Source organism: Oncorhynchus mykiss, chromosome 6 (genome assembly GCF_013265735.2).
Source record: "Oncorhynchus mykiss isolate Arlee chromosome 6, USDA_OmykA_1.1, whole genome shotgun sequence".
NCBI classification, from domain to species: Eukaryota; Metazoa; Chordata; class Actinopteri; order Salmoniformes; family Salmonidae; genus Oncorhynchus; species Oncorhynchus mykiss.
This window is the reverse complement of record NC_048570.1, coordinates 81,392,434-81,412,736: the sequence shown is the minus strand read 5'-3', so window position 1 is coordinate 81,412,736 and position 20,303 is coordinate 81,392,434. Positions and strand designations below refer to the sequence as shown.

The window sequence follows — 20,303 nt, the reverse complement described above, 5'->3', positions numbered from 1 at the left end:
ATACTCCATCCCATCTGGTTTGGGTTTTGTGGGACTATCATTTGTTTTACAACAGGACAATGACCCAAAACACACCTCCAGGCTGTGTAAGGGCTATTTGACCAAGAAGGGGAGGGATGGAGTGCTGCATCAGATGACCTGGCCTCCACAATCATCTGACCTCAACCCAATTGAGATAGTTTGGGATGAGTAGGACCGCAGAGTGAAGGAAAATCAGCCAATAAGTGTTCAGCATTTATGGGAACTCCTTCAAGACTGTTGAAAAATCATTCCTCATGAAGCTGGTTGAGAAAGTGTACAAAAAAAGCTGTCATCATGCCAAAGGGTGGCTACTTTGAAGAATCTAAAATACATTTTCATTTTAAACAAAATTTTTGGTTACTCCATGATTCCATAATTGTTATTTCATAGTTTTGATGTCTTTACTATTATTCTACAATGTAGAAAATAGTTAAAATAAAGAAGAACTCTTGAATGAGTAGGTGTGTCACAACTTTTGACCGGTGATGTATATCTGCATGTTTTTTTGCACAACAGTTTCTTCTAAATCAAAGAGGAATAAGCAAAGCAAGAATATGTATGCTACATGAAGTAGCTAACAAAAACATGCAATGTATCCAAAGATTGTAGAGTCCCCTAGGAAACATTTGTCAACACTTTGGTTCCTACCGTGTCACAATAACTCCTCCCTGGCATTTTCATTTGTTGTCATGTCAAACACTGTATTTAAAGTGGCCACTATTATATTCAAACTATTGAATTGGAATAATACGTTTATTTCCTTGATTCCAACAGTTCACCAAAGTATTTTGCTCTAAATCTCTAAGCTCTAAGTATTGTGATATGATATTTTGACCATATTGCCCAGCCCTACTAGAGTTTCACATGAATATTAATATATTCACATACTGGTATTACTTGAAATAGCATGACCACACATTCACATCTACAGTATACTTATGCTGTTATCAATAATAACTTATAGGCTACATATGTCTACAGTAATGTACTGAGCAGTAAAATGCAGTCCCCCATATTGTTATGTTTATTTTGTTTATTCTAATAAAGTGTGTGTTTCTCTTCACAGTGGATGTGACTCTAGATCCTGATACAGCACATCCCAGACTCATCCTGTCTGAAGACAGGAAACAAGTTAGATATGGAGACATAAAACAGAATCTCCCTGATAACCCAAAGAGGTTTGATATTGTTCCCTATGTCCTGGGAAAGGAGGGTTTCTCCTCAGGGAGATTCTACTACGAGGTGCAGGTGGAGGGGAAGAATGGGTGGACTTTAGGAGTGGCCAAAGAGTCCATCAACAGGAAGGAGAAGATTCACCTGAGACCTGAGAATCAATGCTGGACTGTGTGTCTTCTGGATGGAAAGTACAAGGCTTTCACTGGTCCCTCTGTCCCTCTCTCCCTGAGAGAGAAGCCCCAGAAGGTGGGGGTGTTTGTGGATTATGAGGAGGGTCTGGTCTCCTTCTACAATGTGGAGGTCAGGTCTCATATCTACTCATACACTGGCTGCACCTTCACTGAGAAACTCTATCCACTATTTTTTTCTAATACTATTGATAACTCAACCCCACTGGTCATCACTCCTGTAGATATCACTGACTGACTGTTTTATACCAAACATACCTACTGTTAAAGACATTGCAATTCATTCAGACTAACACACACACTTGCACTTATACGCATGTGCAAACACACACACACACACACACACACATTATCACTATATGATTATTCTAACAGAGGAAATGCACCTTGTATAATTGATGTTGAATGTGTCGTGGAAATTTCCTCTATTTACCAAATCATGAGAGCAAACCACACACACAAGTCAGAGTTAGTTATCAAAGTCCATCTTTAATTATATGAGCTCTATCACAGCCGTGTGACTCTCAGATCAATTCAGTGTCTATCAATGAATTCTCTGAGAGTCCCTTCCACATTGCAACTGAGATCCTTTAATAGCAAAAAACACACATAGTCAGACAGCATAGACATAATAAATCGTTCAGCTTTGTCTCCTAAACTATGTTATTTTCTCAAACTCAGAACCATAAACCATTCCTCCATATCAACAGGCATATATCAAATCCATCCCATCTTGACAAGATCAGAGACATTGTGGAGCCAAGAGATACACGCTTGACCTCTCCCCTCTCTCCGGCCCAAGCAACTTAGTCTTGACATAGAACAGAAACTGCAACCCCGCCACAGTATTATACAAACACATTCTGATGAGAATTAACTTACAAACATATGATGAATATAAAACATCTTACCTATGTTACCAACCAATTCTGATTATTCCCCAACAAATGTCATCCTATTGAGGTGGAAGGATTTGGGGTGAGCTGTTGTAACTTCTCAAGGGATATGTTCAGTGTTGGACTGTGATGTTATACATTTCATAGACCCATGTTATGTCTGCACCCGAACACAGGGCCATTGTGTTCAAGAAGCGTTGCTTGTTTAAATAACTGTTGTGTAGGAGGATTTGTATTTTTGTATTGCTTGTAACTGTTTCGGGTAATGCAAGTTATTGTGCTGTTAGTAGAATAACCTGTTAGTAGAATAACCTGTGTGTAAATTAAATCTGTTGTATTATTTTTATTTTTTGTATTATCTGTGATCGTTTTGTTTGTCTTGTGTAGTTTCTTAATCATTGTACCTAAACTGTATGTGTAAATATGTATAAGCAGGGCCCAGCTGTAAAAGAGACCTTGGTCTCAATCTGTGTTCATTGTTGAAATAAAGGTATAATAATAATAATAATAATAATAATAGTCTCTTATCTCTTACACTCCCCTGCAGAGTTCTGTCTCAGTCACACATTTCTCAGACAGTTTCTTTATAAGAGGTAGAGATTAGAAAAGACTGTGGAACTACTTTAAAACTTTATAATGAATATATAGATTGATAATCTGTAGTCTAGGATCCTATAAATGTAAGGAGGTTCCCCTTCCATTAATACAAAATAAGCATAATCAATTATTATAATTGTGGAAGGCTGGGCTCACGGATAGTAGCCCAACCAGGCATGTGAGTCAATGTGACCAGAGGCAATTAAGCACAGCTGACGGTACTAATGACATATTCTCTTTTCCCTACAAGAGGGAGGAGGGAACCAGCGAAGAGGGGGGAAGAAGAAGATAAACTATCTCTGGAGGATGGCCACCAAGAGAGGGGAGCTATCTACGAAGAACCATTAAGACGGTGACAAACCTGTGGTTTTTGTTACAGTTTAAAGATAATCGTCTTGTGTTCCTGTTTCATCTAAAGAAGGTGCCTAAAGACTCTCAGACAATGAGAAACAAGATGGGCCTTTGTCTGATGAAAAAAAGATTGAAATCTTTGGCCTGAATGCCAAGTGTCACATCTAGTGGAAACCTGGCACCATCCCTACGGTGAAGCATGGTGGTGGCAGCATCATGCTGTGGGGATGTTTCTCAGCGGCAGGAACTGGGAGAGTAGTCAGGTGCGAGGGAAAGATGAACGGAGCATGAACATCTCCGGAGAAACCTGAAAATAGCTGTGCAGCGACTCTCCCCATCCAACCTGACAGAGCTTGAGAGGATCTGCAGAGATGAGTGGGAGAAACTCCCCAAATACAGGTTTGCCAAGCTTGTAGCATCATACCCAAGAAGACTTGAGGCTGTAATCGCTGCCAAAGGTGCTTCAACAAAGTACTTAGTAAAGGGTCTGAATACATATGTAAATGTGAAATTTCAGTTTTTTATTTTTAATACATTTCCCAACATTTCTAAAAACCTGTTTTTTCTTTGTCGTTATAGGGTATTGAGGAGGGGGAAAACTATTTGATCCATTTTAGAAAAAGGCTGTAACGTAACAAAATGTGAAAAAAGTCAAGGGGTCTGAATATTTTCCGAAGGCACTGTATGTGTATAATGGGTTACTAGAGAGAAAACAATTAAATAATAAATATATACAACTTGGGAACCCACACGCATGTCAGGGGTGTATAAAGTATTCTGAGAAATGTTCAGAGTGGTCCCCTTACGGATCAATTGATAAAGATCAGGTTACAGCACTGTATGACTGTCTAAAGGTTATGGGAAATAAAGTCTCAGACAAAAATTGTGGCATTTTCTATGCTTGTAAAATACAGTGTGTCTACAGTAATGTACTGGAGTTATACTGTAAGAGTGTGCAAAGCTGTCATCATGGGAAAGGGTGCTACTTTGAAGAATCTCATATAAAATATATTTAGATTTTTTTAACACTTTTTTTGGTTACTACATAATTCCATATGTGTTATATAATAGTGTTAATGTCTTCCCTATTATTCTACAATGTAAAAATAAATAAAAACCCTGGAATGAGTAGGTGTGTCCAAACCTTTGACTGTATGTGTATGTACAGTATGCGTGCAAGCATATGTGAGTCTGTGTACATGCCTGTTTGTCTGCAAGTGCATGTGTGTGTTACTCACAGTTTAAATTAATTATAGCATACCAACAGAGAGGGAATTCACACCTTGTATCGTTTGTGCTGAATGTCATCCTTTCCATGTTGTCTTCATATAGCCCTATTATACAGTATGTAAGCCTAATGTATTGACATATTCTGAACATGAGCCTGCTCATATTAAATCCATATGAACTTACATGGGCTTAATTCAAACTTGAAATAAAATGTAAATACAACTTTTCAACATATAAATGACTTTGTCAACTGTAAAACCCCTTGAATCAAATTATTCTGAAGTATTGCCTGTTGTTGGGGAAGGAGAGTAATTAACTTCTCAAAAAGACCACTCCCGATTGGCTGTGACATACATTGGTCTTTCTCAGAGGGCCTATTAGATCTGTTCTCACTCAGGTCACATAACATAATTGACTAATGCAGGCTGGAGTTAAATCAGGAAGAGACAACATCATAATCAATAAATCACTGATCAATCAACTCTGGTCACATTCCTGGAGTGGGTCTGGGAGGGCTAGTGTGTGTGTATTTATGGACTGTGTCCAATGTGTGGTAAGATACTGAGTGTCAATTCCTCAGCATCTGCGTCAATCCTCATCTGATCATTTAGCAGACACTTTGTTTTAAAGCGACTTACAGTCACACGTGCATACATTTGACATATGGGTGGTCCCAGTAATCAAACCCACTACCCTGGCATTACAAGCACCATGCTACCTATCAACCCCAACCTATAGCTCTGTAGAAAGGCTTGAATAAGTATCAGCAACAAGGTGAAAGATACTCTTTCTTATTTGACCCTAAACACAGAGATCCACAGAACATTTAAACACAGCAGCTACACAGCAATAGAGTACATCAGCCTATAGTACAAGTGGCACCCTATTCCCTACACAGGGCACTATGAGCCCTGGTCAAAAGTAGTACACTACATAGGCAATAGGGTGCAATTTGGAACAAAGACCAAGTATCTGTAGAGCCAGTTTTGATGTTCCACTTTCCTGCCACTAGAGGTCACAGGTCTCTTCCTCTGATATAGGCTGTCCCAAATGGCACCCTATTCCCTGTAGACTCTGGTCAAAGGTAGTGCACTATATAGAGAAAATGGTGCCATTTGGGACTAATAGGAGGAGGAGGAGGGGGGGGGGGGATAGGAGGGGACACAAATGGTACCCTATTCCTTATTGAAGTGGTTCTCAAACCTCTCCTTTGGGACCACAGACATTTCACAATCACCTTCAATCAAACCTACTGCAGTTATCACATTGTATCAACCCTACTGCAGTCATCACCTTTTGGACTACATACTGTAGACAGGCCTATTCTCTTGTTTCGGAGGCTGAAACTGTGTGTTTTCTCCTCTCCTCTTTGCAGTACGTTATGGGATGCGTGCCACCCTCTCCAGGAGACCTAAAGTGTTCCTACTTTCTGTTTCCTGTCTGTCTGTCTCAGCAGTCTCACATCAGAATAGTGGAGGAAGGAAGAGGGTGAGGAATAGGAGGGAGATGAGAGAAAGAAGGCAGAAGAAGAGTTGTAGGAGGTAGATGAGGAGCAGGAGGCAGATGAGGAGCAGGAGGAAGATGAGGAGCAGGAGGCAGATGAGGAGAAGGAGGTAGATGAGGAGCAGGAGGTAGATGCGGAGCAGGAGGTAGATGAGGAGCAGGAGGCAGATGAGGAGCAGGAGGTAGATGAGGAGCAGGAGGCAGATGAGGAGCAGGAGGTAGATGAGGAGCAGGAGGTAGATGAGGAGCAGGAGGCAGATGAGGAGCAGGAGGCAGATGAGAGGAGAAGGTAGATGAGGAGCAGGAGGCAGATGAGAGGAGAAGGTAGATGAGGAGCAGGAGGCAGATGAGGAGCAGGAGGTAGATGAGGAGCAGGAGGCAGATGAGAGGAGAAGGTAGATGAGGAGCAGGAGGCAGATGAGAGGAGAAGGTAGATGAGGAGCACGAAGGCAGATGAGGAGCAGGAGGCAGATGAGGAGCAGGAGGCAGATGAGGAGCAGGAGGCAGATGAGAGGAGAAGGTAGATGAGGAGCAGGAGGCAGATGAGAGGAGAAGGTAGATGAGGAGCAGGAAGGCAGATGAGGAGCAGGAAGGCAGATGAGGAGCAGGAAGGCAGATGAGGAGCAGGAGGCAGATGAGGAGCAGGAGGCAGATGAGGAGCAGGAGGCAGATGAGAGGAGAAGGTAGAGGAGAAGAGATGGTAGAAGAGGACTCGATCCCAACATGATAATGCTCTTCCTCTCTACAGCACCATACATATCAAAGCTTAGCTACCATGTCCCTGTGATCAGTGTGTATCTACTGCCCTCTAGTGTGCTTTATATCAGTGTCAGAAGGGCCTGGTTCTCCTGTAGTCCAAGTCAGTAGTCCACATAGTATGGAACTGACACTGTCATTATGGGACATTCAGTATGGATGAGGTACGGAGCATGAGTCACTCAGTGAAAGTCTGCATGCATACAGCATTGAGATGCAGGGCTTTAGACCGCTGCTCCACTCAGGAGCCCACAGCACACATACAGTGTGCTGTGGGCTCCTGAGAGGAGCAGCGGTCTAAAGCCCTGCATCTCAATGCAAGAGGTTCGAATCCAGGATGTATCACATCTGGCCGTGATTGGGAGTCCCATAAGGCGGTGGATCATTGGCCCAGCATCGTTCAGGTTTGGCCGGGGTAGGCGGTCATTGTAAATAAGAATTAGTTCTTAACTGACTTGCCTGGTTAAATAAAGGTAAAAAATCATACTACTCTATATAAAAGAAAACTAAATGAGTATGACATGCTGGCATTTTAAAGAATACTCAATGTTAACAAGTTTCCCATACTGGTAGTTCTACCTCAAAATGTTCTATTCTCACTGAACCATGCTGCCTACTAACACATGGTGATTCATCATAGCCCTGCCTTGCAGTAGGTGCACAACTTCCTTCCTGTTTCCTGACGATATTGAAACCATCAAACCTTTCTCATGGTGATCTGAGAGCATCTAATTGTAAGTATTATGATATGTAATGTATGTCTTATGATTATGGGGTTATAGAGATACATGTTTCAAATGTTGCTCTAGGTGCCGCAGTACATGTAATACTTTATAGGTAGTATGTTATATGTATTGTGATCATGTTTTACATACTTAATACAATATGTTTCCTGTTCCTTTTACTTGTCTGTCTCAGCAGTCAGTTTGTGTCCCAAATGGCACCCTATTCCCTATACAGTTTACTACACAGATCCCTATTGGCCCTTATCAAAAGTAGTAGAATATATAGGCTAGGGAATAAGATGCCATTAGGGACATAGCCTCATATCACCCCCATGGCCAACATATATGAACTCTGAGGGTTCATCTTAAACTATACCCTTCTACACCTCATAATATAGTCCACTGCTTTGACCAGATCACATAGCACCATGATGTAGAGCACTGTTCTCAACCAGGAAGTTTCAAATGTTGAGGTCTTTGATATAAGCTCCTGAGACCCAGCAATTCATTTGGTCCTCTCTAGTAGACATCTGTTCTTGGTCAGTATCTCTAAGGCCATACAAACCACCTTATTAAGTGTGGAGATGTGACCGTGACAACTTTATCTTCCTGGTTCTTAAAAAAAATGTCTGCCAACAAAATAAGCACATTATGGACATTTGAAAAGTGTATGTAGTTATTAATTATCATTTTTGTGAGTTTGATATTCAAATTGTTTCTAGTAAGTGAATATCTCAGGAATATTTAAGTGAGTTGTCAGGAATGTGTAATATTTTCACATTAAATAAGAGCTAAATAAGAGCAAATCAAGAAATGTCCTCTGTAGAGTATATCCTGATGCTGCAATTATGTTTACACTTACTCTACCTGTAATGTTATTTGTCCATATTTCTGTCCTAATGACCACTACAAAGGACAATTTTGCATGTACAATAAAACATAGAGTAAAAACATTTGTTCAAATACATTTATTGGTAAGATGTTTTTTTCTTCATCACAAAAGCACTTATGTTATGTATTTTTTTTATTACAAAACATTTTCTCCGGGTCTCAGCAGGATATGCATAGAAATATAATTAATCATTTTCTGTCATTTTCTGTAGTACCAGTAGCCGCCACTTGGTAGTAGTCAGTACCACATTATGAAAAAAATACTGCCTTCTAGTGTCAACTTAAAGTCAGTGTGATAGATCAGGGTAGCTAAGAAGTTTCACTTTCACTTTTGGAGACAAAAGAAAAGATTATGATAACTAACCCAAGATAGAAAAGCAGTGTTGTTTACATTGGGAGCCAATAAAGCACAGTGGGCAGAACGGGCAAGTTGCTGGGTAGAGCCAAGTACAAGCTAGCGAGATCCTATTTGCTAATTTTAGGACATACTTGCCTTCAACTTGACTTCCTCTCATCACCATATTTGGTGGTTAGTGGAAGTCCGCACTAGAGGCTTCAGATTTTTACCCAATAGAACCTATTTGATCCCCTTTCATCTGTGACTAAAGTTTACACCCCCTTCCTGCCTTGCAGTGGAACCATGTTATTTTATTCCTCATTCTTCCTGCCTTTCCCCAAAGTCAATCTAGAAACTAGGTCCTTCTCAGTTGTTCTGCGTGCAAGTGAAAGTTAAGAATTGACTGTAAACTTGAGTAGAGGCAGAGTAGAGTTTCAGTTGATCTTTGTTCCTTTCTCCCTTTATGTTTGCATGGATACATTGTCCCAAGCCAATCTGAACTTTCAAATGTTACTCTCTCACTCCAGTCCAGTCTGTGCCACAAGATGACATACTTTAAACTGTATTGTGATAAAGTTTGACATGACAGTCTGTCTGTCTTTGATCTCAGGGTAAAGAGGTCATCATGATTACTGGGACAGGTTGTTGGTGTGTGACTCTCCTGCTTCTCCTGCACAGAGCAGACTCTGGTACAGTACCCTCACATTCTCTCATTGTGTTTGTGGTTGTGTGTATATATGTGTGTGTGTGTCTGTGTGTGATATACTCCTGGCCATCACGTACGTGTAAATGATGATATACAGTTGAAGTCGGAAGTTTACATAAACCTCAGAAAAATACATTTAAACTCAGCTTTTCACAATTCCTGAAATGTAATCCTAGTAAAAAATTCCCTGTCTTAGGTCAGTTAGGAACACAAACTTTTTTTTAAGAATTTGAAATGTCAGAATAATAGTAGAGAAAATTATTGATTTCAGCTTTTATTTCTTTCACCACATTCCCAGTGGGTCTGTCACGTCCTGGCCATAGCGAGGCTTTTTATTCTCTATTTTGGTTAGGCCAGGGTGTGACTAGGGTGGGCATTCTATGTCCTTTTTTCTATGTTTTGTATTTCTATGTCTTGGCCTGGTATGGTTCTCAATCAGGGACAGCTGTCTATCGTTGTCTCTGATTGAGAACCCTACTTAGGTACCCTTTTCCCCCACCTGTTTTGTGGGAAGTTAACTTTGTTCAGGGCACATAGCCCAAAGTGTCACGGTTTTGTTGGCATAATTTTTTATAAAAAGAAAATGTACGCTTACCATGCTGCACCTTGGTCCAGTCCTTCAGCCAGCCGTGACAGGGTCAGAAGTTTACATACACTCAATTAGTATTTGGTAGCATTGCCTTTCATTTTTTTAAACTTGGGTCAAATGTTTTGGGTAGCCTTCCGCAAGCTTCCCATAATAAGTTGAGTGAATTTTGGCCCATTCCTCCTGACAGAGCTGATCTAACTGAGTCAGGTTTGTTGGCATCCTTGCTCACACGCTTTTTCAGTTCTGCTACCTTGACTTTGTTGTCCTTAAGCCATTTTTCCACAACTTTGGAACAATGCTTGGGGTCATTGTCCATTTGGAAGACCCATTTGCGACCAAACTTTAACTTCCTGACTGTCTTAAGATGTTGCCTGTATATCCACATAATTTTCCTACCTCGTGATGCCATCTATTTTGTGAAGTGCACCAGTCCCTCCTGCAGTAAAGCACCGCCACAACATGATGCTGCCACCCCCGTGCTTCACGGTTGCGATGGTGTTCTTCGGCTTGCAAGCCTCCCCCTTTTTCCTCCAAACATAACGATGGTCATTATGGCCAAACAGTTCTATTTTTGTTTCATCAGACCAGAGGACATTTCTCCATAAGTACGATCTTTGTCCCCATGTGCAGTTGCAAACCGTAGTCTGGCTTTTTTTTATGGCGGTTTTGGAGCAGTGACTTCTTCCTTGCTGAGCAGCCATTCAGGTTATGTCGATATAGATACATTTGTACTTGTTTCCTCCAGCATCTTCACAATGTCCTTTGCTGTTGTTCTGGGATTGATTTGCATTTTTCGCACCAAAGTACGTTCATCTCTAGGAAACAGAACTCAGCTCCTTCCTGAGCGGTATGATGGGTGCGTGGTCCCATGGTGTTTATACTTGCGTACTATTGTTTGTACAGATGAACATGGTACCTTCGGGTGTTTGGAAATTGCTCCCAAGGTTGAACCAGACTTGTGGAGGTCTACAATTATTTTTTTGAGGTCTTGGCTGATTTCTTTTGATTTTCCCATGTCAAGCAAAGTTTGAAGGTAGGCCTTTAAATACATCCACAGGTACACCTCCAATTGACTCAAATTATGTCAATTAGCCTATCAGAAGCTTCTAAAGCCATGACATAATTTTCTGGAATTTTCAAAGCTGTTTAAAGGCACAGTCAACTTAGTGTAGGTAAACTTCTGACCCACTGGAATTGTGATACAGTGAATAATCTGTAAACAATTGTTGGAAAAATGACTTGTGTCATGAACAAAGTAGATGTCCTGACCAACTTCCCAAAACTATAGTTTGTTAACAATAAATTTGTGGAGTGGTTGAAAAACTAGTTTTAATGACTTCAACCTAAGTATATGTAAACTTCTGACTTCAACTGTACATGATAGTTGTTGTGGCACATTAGCACCTGAGTATGACTTGAACCAACATGTGTCTTTAGTGAGGCTTGTACAATCTGAATGGTTGATTCTCTCTTCAGAAAGGTTTGAGGTTCTTGGTTTGACTCGTGCCATTGTTGCTGTGGCTGGTGATGACATCATTCTGCCCTGTTACATCAAACCCAACATCAGCGTTGAGGACATGAGAGTTGACTGGTTCAGAGTCAACCTCCCAGACACTCAGTCAAACATTAGAGTCCATCTCTACCAAGATGGCAGAGACAAATACCATGATCAGATCCACTCCTACAGGGGAAGGACATCGTTGTTTAAAGAGGAACTGAAGAAGGGCAACACCTCTTTGAAACTGACCAGGGTACAAGGCACTGATGATGGACATTATAAATGTCTTGTTGAGTCTAAGACACATTATGATGATGCCACCATTCAAGTCTACGTCAGAGGTACATTTCTTAAATACAACAACCCATGTGATGTTCCTCCCAATCTCAGTAGTACTTCATCTCCAGTCTCCCTTTGTGTCTGTAGCTATAGGATCCAAGCCAGAGGTTTCCATTGAGGGACAGAAAGAAGGAGGGATGGCTCTGCTGTGTGTAACTAAAGGCTGGTTCCCTGAGCCTGAGTTGGAGTGGCTGGACAGTGAAGGGGTCACTCTGTCTGCTGGACCGTCAGAGACAGACAGGGACTATGAGGGATTCTACGTAGTCAAACTAAAGACCACCGTAAAGGAGACTGACATCAACCGCTTTACCTGTAGAGTCAGACAGAGGCAGCTCCATGAGGTGATTAAGATGGAGACAGAGTTTCACATCCCTAGTGAGTAACATCATTATTGTTTAACAGATATGATTTAATGTTTTATATACAGTGCCTTGCGAAAGTATTCGGCCCCCTTGAACTTTGCGACCTTTTGCCACATTTCAGGCTTCAAACATAAAGATATAAAACTGTATTTTTCCGTTTTTGATCTGTTAAAAAAGTTTGAAATATCCAATAAATGTCGTTCCACTTCATGATTGTGTCCCACTTGTTGTTGATTCTTCACAAAAAAATACAGTTTTATATCTTTATGTTTGAAGCCTGAAATGTGGCAAAAGGTCGCAAAGTTCAAGGGGGCCAAATACTTTCGCAAGGCACTGTATATACTGTTATACTTTTGTATTACAAAGGCTGAGTAATAATTAAACATAAATAGGACAGTTAGATTCAAGTTTGTCAATATTTTTTGAACTCTAAAGTATTCTAATGTCAAGATAAAACCACATTGGTTTTGTAGATCCAGCTGTATGCCTCCACCTCAAATGAATGGAAAAGATAAGCACACCATTAAACCAGGAAAACCAGGAAATAGATAGATGGTGCTCATGTTTTCCAGTCATTTGGCATTGAGGCATATTGCTGGATCTACACAACTGATGTCATGGGATGTGGTTTAGTTTTTACATTAGTTTACATTTGAGGTCTGTAAGCGTCTGACAAAACATTCTTTATGAGTGAAATGTCCCTTTAATATTATTATTTGGTAGCATTGGTTACATGTCACTGATCTCAGTTGATTTGTGTCTTGCAGGTGAGCTGATCCTTGTTCACACAGAAACATGGAAAGTGGCCCTTGCAGTGATTGTCTCTCTGGTCATTGTCCTTGTGGCCATATCAGCTTTCAGTGTCTGGTGGTGGAAAAGTTTGTACAATGACTACAGTCATAGAAAACTTATTAAAGGGTTTATTTTACTGAATGTAAATGTTTTACAGTGCAGTTTGCAGTGACATACACAAGGAGTTGGGAACTAGAACCGAATGCTTGCTAGTTCAATTCCCCGAACAGACAAGATGAAAAAGATCAGTTAATCTACCCTTGAGCAAGGCACTTAACCCTCATTACTCCAGGGTCGCCGTCAATAATGGCTGATCCCTGGTAGTGACCACACTCGCATGGGGAGTTGGGATATGCAAATAAACACAGTTCCACTTCACAACTCACTCTCGTATAAGTTAAACACTTGTATATACAGTGAAACAGGACAAATATAAGCCCCCCCTGTTTGACCTTTAGAAGTAAAAAGCAGACATTGGTCAGATACTGTACAGGTGTATTTAAGGATTTGTATAAAATAAAATTCAGTTCACAGTATAGGGCAAACATTTCTATTTAAAACAACTTTCTCCACAAAAATAGTAGATGTGTTAATATAAGGTTTATTTAAATCTCAGTGCATGGTTTACCTGAACTACATCAGTGTAACTTCCTTCATGTAAAGAACTTTGTCAGAAAACATCTTGAGTAGGTCATTTTTTGGACCTTTCCTCAAACTGTTATCTATTGTCATGTCTGTAGATGCATCCAAAGCTGAACACAGTCAAGAGCTAGGTAAGTAGTGTCTTACTGTCAAACATGCCATTTTCTCCTCCAGAAATGGAACTTTGTCAGAGAAAACACTGTGGTTCTGTGTTCATTAACGATGTGCTCTGTTTTTTATTTTATTTCTGCAGAGCAAGTTAAAGATGAACTCAGACTTGAGTTGAGTAAGTAGTGTCCAACAGTCCTATGCATGTGTCAAACTCATTCCATGGAGGGCTGAGTGTCTGCGGGTTTTCACTCCTTCCTTGTACTTGATTGATTAAGGTCACTGATTAGTTAGGAACGCCACACACCTGGTTGTCTAGCTGTTAATTGAAAGGAACAACCAAAAACCAGCAGATACCAGGCCCTCCATGGAATGAGTTTGACACTCCTGGTCCTGTGCATTGTGTCATGTTTCCATTTTAATAATTGTCTTCTTCATGGATGTGAGATGTGTTCATTAAGGATGTTCACTCTAACTGTTCTCTTTTCATGTCTGCAGAGAAAAATCAAGATCACAACACTCATAAGCTGAGTAAGTTGTGTCCAACAGTCCTATGCATCAATGTGTCATTTTTTTTTACTCCCAATGTGATTGTTATACCAAACAATAATTGAAGACAAATAATTCCCATTACATGAATGTGTAACAGAACTGAATAGTGTACAACAGCTAGTTTCATGGATTTAAAATCCTCACATATTTGACATTAATACTTTTCATCACATTGTTTTTACTGTGCCCATCCCCCTGCCACACAAGGAGTTGAATGAATTATTCACCATTAAGAATGCTTTACTTTGACTTTAATTCATCTGTTTGTCTGCAGAGATACTTGCTGATCAGCTGGGTAAGTAGGAGCACGATGCATTACTAGACCCTTATGGTCAATACACAATACATACATGTATATTCTAAGCCAGGGTTCTCCAACCCTGATCCTGTAGCGCTGCCGTCCCGTAGCTTTCAATCCAACCTTAGTTATAACTAACCTGATTCAATTTATCAACCAGCAAGTTATTAGAATCAGGTGCACTAGATTAGGGTTGGAGAGAACACCTACAGGGTGGTCTCCAGGAACAGGGTTGGAGAGAACACCTACAGGGTGGTCTCCAGGAACAGGGTTGGAGCAAAAACCTACAGGGTGGTCTCCAGGAACAGGGTTGGAGCAAAAACCTACAGGGGGGTCTCCAGGAACAGGATTGGAGAGCCCATTTCCAAGGGCTTACAATTTGCATTGTGCAAATAGCACAAAGATGAGTCAAAATTATGTGGTAAAATATCACTGTATTGGAATATTTTACTCACTGCTATGGAAATGTTTACACAAAGAATGATATTGTTTTATTAATTTATTTCAAGATGTTCTTATTTTAATTAGCAAAAATGATAATTAGTTTAATGTTTAATTTACCCACAGATTTAGTAAACATGAAGGGCTGTCCAGGTAAATGAATGATACTGAATTGTATTTCAAATATATTTCATATCATATTTCTGTTGCTTAAGGTATACTATATTATGGTAGAGGGATGTATTTTTACACCATGTCACTTTGGATATGTTTCTGGTCCCGAACCTTATCAATAAGGTTTAGAGATTAAGAGGAGATGTGTCATTGTGTTCCAAGGGCACCACACAGTATACTCTACTGTAATATTACATTACCATAGTTTCTGGTATCCCCTAAATCTGACACTCTCTGTTTATATTGTAGAACTTGAAACCATCAGAAAACATGCAGGTCAGTGTGTTTGTTGTACTCTCCAGTCCACCCACCTAAAGTTTAGGGCTGGGCTGTATACCGTATTTTACAATATTCTGGTATTGATGCACGAAACGTTTTGTTTTTTTAAACTTTACTTTCATAACGGTATTTGACTGTTTGGTTTGTTAAATGTGATACGCCGTGTGTTACGTCCATTTTTATAGTTTACTTCGCTATTTGAGTCATCTCTCTCCGCTCTCTCTCTCCATGTCGCATTCCACACAGACCTAGCCCCGCCCCCTGTCACTCATGGAGCGCATTTGTTGTTCCTCTTACCAAGAGACAACTGCATTCAGTCTCCGCATCAATGCACTATGTGCAACAATGTTAATGACAACGATGCTGTTTTCACTTTGCTTCTTATTAATATAAATCCACTAGCGTTCTATAATTACACTATAAGTTTGTGTTTCTTACATCTGTAAACAGCTAGTTTGTATTTTCTAAGCAAGTTGGGCCTAAATCTTGTTAGCCGCTAATCGTTAGCTAGCTAATAAATGTACAGAGTCAGAGCAAACGTAACTAGCTACTGTATACAGACTGATAATCCCAGTAATGGTGTAGAACTACAGTACCAGTCAAAAGTTTGGACACGCCTAATCATTCCAGGGTTTTTCTTTATTTGTACTATTTTCTACATTGTAGAATAATAGTGAAGACGTCAACTATGAAAAACACATGGAATCATGTAGTAACCAAAAAAGTGTTAAACAAATCAAAATGTATTTTATATTGGAGATTCAAGTTTGCCTTTGACAGCTTTGCACACTCTTGGTATTGTGTCAACCAGATTCATGAGGTAGTCACCTGGATAGCATTTCAATTAACAAATGTCCTTTGTTAAAAGTACATTTGTGGAATTTCTTTCCTTTATGCATTTGAGCCAATCAGTTGTGTTGTGACAAGGTAGGAGAGGTATACAGAAAGCCCCATTTGGTAAATTATGAAGTCCATATTATGGCAAGAACAGCTCAAATAAGCAAAGAGAAACGACAGTCCATCATTACTTTAGGACATGCAGGTCAGTTAATCCGGAAAATGTTAACTTTTAAAGTTTCTTTAAGTGCAGTCGCAAAAACCATCAATCGCTATGATGAAACTGGCTCTCATGAGGACCGCCACAGGAAAGGAGGACCCAGAGTTACCTCTGCTGCAGAGGATAAGTACATTAGAGTTACCAGCCTCAGAAATTGCAGCCCAAATAAATGCTTCACAGAGTTCAAGTAACAGACACATCTCAACATCAACTGTTCAGAGGAGAGCGTGAATCTGGCCTTCATGGTCGAATGTGTCCATGTCTTTGTGAGACGCAGAGTATGCAGATGATCTCTGTATGTGTGGTTCCCACCGTGAAGCATGGAGGTGGTGTGAGGGTGCTTTACTGGTGACACTGTCAGTGATTTAGAATTCAAGGCACACTTAACCACAGCATTCTGCAGCAATACTCCATCCCATCTGGTTTGGGTTTTGTGGGACTATCATTTGTTTTACAACAGGACAATGACCCAAAACACACCTCCAGGCTGTGTAAGGGCTATTTGACCAAGAAGGGGAGGGATGGAGTGCTGCATCAGATGACCTGGCCTCCACAATCATCTGACCTCAACCCAATTGAGATAGTTTGGGATGAGTAGGACCGCAGAGTGAAGGAAAATCAGCCAATAAGTGTTCAGCATTTATGGGAACTCCTTCAAGACTGTTGAAAAATCATTCCTCATGAAGCTGGTTGAGAAAGTGTACAAAAAAAGCTGTCATCATGCCAAAGGGTGGCTACTTTGAAGAATCTAAAATACATTTTCATTTTAAACAATTTTTGGTTACTCCATGATTCCATAATTGTTATTTCATAGTTTTGATGTCTTTACTATTATTCTACAATGTAGAAAATAGTTAAAATAAAGAAGAACTCTTGAATGAGTAGGTGTGTCACAACTTTTGACCGGTGATGTATATCTGCATGTTTTTTTGCACAACAGTTTCTTCTAAATCAAAGAGGAATAAGCAAAGCAAGAATATGTATGCTACATGAAGTAGCTAACAAAAACATGCAATGTATCCAAAGATTGTAGAGTCCCCTAGGAAACATTTGTCAACACTTTGGTTCCTACCGTGTCACAATAACTCCTCCCTGGCATTTTCATTTGTTGTCATGTCAAACACTGTATTTAAAGTGGCCACTATTATATTCAAACTATTGAATTGGAATAATACGTTTATTTCCTTGATTCCAACAGTTCACCAAAGTATTTTGCTCTAAATCTCTAAGCTCTAAGTATTGTGATATGATATTTTGACCATATTGCCCAGCCCTACTAGAGTTTCACATGAATATTAATATATTCACATACTGGTATTACTTGAAATAGCATGACCACACATTCACATCTACAGTATACTTATGCTGTTATCAATAATAACTTATAGGCTACATATGTCTACAGTAATGTACTGTGCAGTAAGTCCTGCAGTAAAATGTCCTCCCACATATTGATGTTCTTATTTTTTTTACTTCACAGTGGATGTGACTCTAGACCCTGATACAGCATTCATGTGTCCCATAGCAATGTACTGAGCAGTAGAATGCAGTCCCCCATATTGTTATGTTTATTTTGTTTATTCTAATAAAGTGTGTGTTTCTCTCCACAGTGGATGTGACTCTAGATCCTGATACAGCACATCCCAAACTCATCCTGTCTGAAGACAGGAAACAAGTTAGATATGGAGACATAAAACAGAATCTCCCTGATAACCCAAAGAGGTTTGATATTGTTCCCTATGTCCTGGGAAAGGAGGGTTTCTCCTCAGGGAGATTCTACTACGAGGTGCAGGTGGAGGGGAAGAATGGGTGGACTTTAGGAGTGGCCAGAGAGTCCATCAACAGGAAGAAGTATATTCGCCTGAAACCTGAGAATGGATGCTGGACTGTTTGGCTGAGGTATGAAGAATACAAGGCTTTCACTGACCCCTCTGTCGTCCTCTCCCTGAGAGAGAAGCCCCAGAAGGTGGGGGTGTTTGTGGATTATGAGAAGGGTCAGGTCTCATTCTACAATGTAGAGGCCAGGTCTCATATCTACTCCTTCACTGGCTACACCTTCACTGAGAAACTCTATCCATTATTTTATTCTGGTGCTACTGGTAACTCAGTCCCACAGGTCATCACTCCTGTAGGTGTCACTGACTAACTGTTTTATATCAAACATTGAAATACTGGTTGTGTGTGTGTGTGTGTTACTGTCATGACGTTGCCCTGTTGGGTGAGGTTTATGACCCCCCCATAAATACCTGTCCCCCTTTTCTCTCCACTCTACAGAATGGACTCTTGGAAAGCCCTGTGTTACCACAGAGAAAGTATGGTAATATAAAAAGGCAGGGGAATGGAACAATAGTTCCCTTTCTAAACCAGTTGAAGTGTTCGTTGGTACTTAAAGAATATGATGTCAGATCAGTTGTTGTCTGGGACATTATATCTGATATAATATTATATCTGACATTATATCAGACATTATATCTGATATATATATATATATCTGATAGGATGACATAACTAGAATGTGTAGACTTTCCAAGATACAATTTATCAGATTCACATGGAATTAAATATGAAACTATTTGTGAAAATATGAAATGTAATTTTAACTTCTAAATGAGAGAATTGTTTTCATAAGTAACCTATGCTCACTAAGTGGCCACGCCCAAGTGAACAGACATTGGTTGAGAACTATGAAACACACCCTTCTCTCCCCCAGTACAAAAGTCAGTTGACGGAAGTTAACCTTAGTTCCCTATGACGCGAGGACTGGTGTCCGTACGTTTATAAGGGCTAATTTCAATATGGAGGTGATGATCACGTCACTGAAATTGTGTATTTCGACTAGACCAGCATAAGCTGATTATGGCAACTTAGTATGAACATTGAACGATTATTTAGTAAAGAAGTGATACATCCTAGACTTCGAGTTTTCAGCTGCAGCTGTAAACGTATGTGGCCTAGGAAAGGACAGACAATCTCCTAAGAACGACAGGGTACTTTAACGTACCCGCTCTACAACACTACGACCAGAAATATTATTCAAAGGACAATGGTGATCTCTGCTGGGCAAACCAGTCTTCCATCTTCGACCCATCTATCGAAGGGCAGCTCAGAGTAAATATATATGTTGCATTTTTCTTCACCGAATGGGCGGTTATTAGAATGCATAAGATTCTGTATTTACGGTAGAATAGCTTTTCAAGGTCCGATAGAGACCCAATCCCTTTGTCACTCCATCTTCCCGCTCTTTCATTCAAACCCAACCCCCTTCTTTTGTGTAACGAGCTGTCATATTGGGTTAGCCCACTAGGGGATTTTCATGACATGATTAGTAATCGATGTATTATTGATCCTGTGTATATATATGTAATTCTGTGTGATTATTTTGGTATTTAGTAAATACACCAATTTGTGTATTGCTAATTCAACTTGTTAGCCAGGGTTCGTGCAGTACTTTATGACCATCCGAATGAGACTGAATAAGTTGACGATTAATGATTGACTGCTATTGATATTAAAGATCTTCAGATTTTCAAGAGATTGGATTCTGGAGATAACTGCTCTATATAAATGAATGCTTCCGTGGTGCCCCAGGTTATTAATGGTTTAATTGTTGCATGGTTTAATTCAATCACATAATCAATTAAACGTTAGGTAATCGATTTGATAAAATAGCATGTCATATAATTTAATCAGTCAGACACAACATAATTGGTACCCCCTGTGAGGGATCTAAAATAGAATGACACTTCTATTTTGATTCAGCCTATATGCATTACTCAAAGTAACAATGTTCTCCTC

The 20,303-nt window shown here is 40.0% G+C and overlaps 1 protein-coding gene across 1 annotated transcript in view; it reads left to right on the top strand.

The window, feature by feature from the left end:
• Positions 1-19,904, top strand: part of LOC110526108 — a 28,558-nt gene extending 8,654 nt beyond the window's left edge. The window contains exons 11-23 of the mRNA XM_036981787.1: positions 1,088-1,617; positions 7,444-7,452; positions 9,282-9,360; positions 11,443-11,805; positions 11,891-12,178; positions 12,933-13,043; positions 13,698-13,730; positions 13,853-13,885; positions 14,206-14,238; positions 14,534-14,554; positions 15,125-15,151; positions 15,422-15,448; positions 18,119-19,904. Of these exons, the coding sequence (XP_036837682.1) occupies positions 1,088-1,617; positions 7,444-7,452; positions 9,282-9,360; positions 11,443-11,805; positions 11,891-12,178; positions 12,933-13,043; positions 13,698-13,730; positions 13,853-13,885; positions 14,206-14,238; positions 14,534-14,554; positions 15,125-15,151; positions 15,422-15,448; positions 18,119-18,654 (2,090 nt within the window). The 3' untranslated portion in view covers positions 18,655-19,904. The remainder of the gene's footprint in view (positions 1-1,087; positions 1,618-7,443; positions 7,453-9,281; positions 9,361-11,442; positions 11,806-11,890; positions 12,179-12,932; positions 13,044-13,697; positions 13,731-13,852; positions 13,886-14,205; positions 14,239-14,533; positions 14,555-15,124; positions 15,152-15,421; positions 15,449-18,118) is intronic.
• Positions 19,905-20,303: the final 399 nt, after the last annotated feature.